Genomic DNA, 1,218 nt, shown 5'->3' with positions numbered 1-1,218 from the left:
ATATCGGGACCCCAGAAAAGTTTATTCTGCAGATAGAGCAAAGTAAACCTTTCTGGGGTAAAATGTTTCTCTCGCGGGTGTCAGGGAGCCGCTACCTTATAGCAGGAGACTTCCGGAACGTCCGGGAGAGTTGGGATGTCTGGTTTCCCATAGAAATCCTCCAGCTGCAGGCTTAAAGTGTATATCCAGTCCAAATTTATTTTCTTGAGTAGAGTGGGGGAGGATTAGAACCCCTGTCAGATTTGTGCTGCTATTTGGGGCTCCAATAGAGAGATTTCCCCTCATTTCCTGTCCTGCTGCTGGTGTTTTAACAAACAGGAAGTGAGGAGAAATCAGCAGCACAGGAATACAAATATTTTTCTTTGGTAGAGTGGGGGAAGGTGAGATCCCCCGGGGTCAGATTTTTTGGGTTAAGGTTTGAGGTTCCTGTTTGAGATTTTGTTACACTTCCTGTCTAATATAAGCATTGTCAGCAGGACAGGAAGTGATTATATATCTCTCTATTGGGGCACCAGATAGCAGTTAAAACCTCTCAGAAACTCCAATCCTTCTCACTCCATACAAAGCTGGATACAATGTTTTTGGCCTGACATCCCCTTTAAGGATGAAGTGATGTCTGATTGGTGGCTTGGGACAGTCGGTTTTGGTGACTCCAGGTTTGTGAGGACCCATGTGTGGTAGTGTGATGGTGTGCAGGGTGACAACAAAGTGTAACTGTCACATATAATTAAATTTCCCCAACAATCAGAGGAGACTGGACAGGACAAATGTACGTCATTATATCTTTGCTGAATACATTGATATTTAACAATTCCATTCCTTAGTTTCTCCCAAGTTATTATCCATCATGGCCCCGGACCGTGTCATCCATGATGAGCAGGTGACTCTGACCTGTCCAATCAACGTATTCAAACCGCGAGCTTTGACCATCACCTGGCTGAAGAAGGACCGGAACCAGCAAGAGACCGAACTGGTAACATGGACTCCTGCGGGCTCCACCACTCACAATGAGAAATATTCACACAATCTAAAGGGAGATGAACATGAGGATAAATCTTATAGTGTTCTCAGCGCTCTGACCATGAAAGCAACCGTGACAGACGATGACGGAGTGACCTATATCTGTAGAACCTTCCACCCTGCAACAAATCTCCGAGACCAAAGAGAGGAGACCATGAGAGTGACCGGTGAGTGATGCACCAAATTCATATACTTATC

At 45.2% G+C, this 1,218-nt stretch overlaps 1 gene segment (V, D, J or C); it reads left to right on the top strand.

Annotated features, from left to right (window-relative positions):
- The window catches only part of LOC108803446, an 18,130-nt gene that overhangs the window by 1,982 nt on the left and 14,930 nt on the right, over positions 1-1,218 (top strand). The window contains 1 exon segment of the C gene segment in view: positions 825-1,187. Coding sequence covers positions 848-1,187 — 340 coding nt within the window.

Source organism: Nanorana parkeri, unplaced genomic scaffold (genome assembly GCF_000935625.1).
Source record: "Nanorana parkeri isolate BGI_ZX_2015 unplaced genomic scaffold, ASM93562v1 scaffold3734, whole genome shotgun sequence".
NCBI classification, from domain to species: domain Eukaryota; kingdom Metazoa; phylum Chordata; class Amphibia; order Anura; family Dicroglossidae; genus Nanorana; species Nanorana parkeri.
Note: the sequence above shows the minus strand (reverse complement) of the source record. Positions and strands in the feature narration are given on the sequence as shown.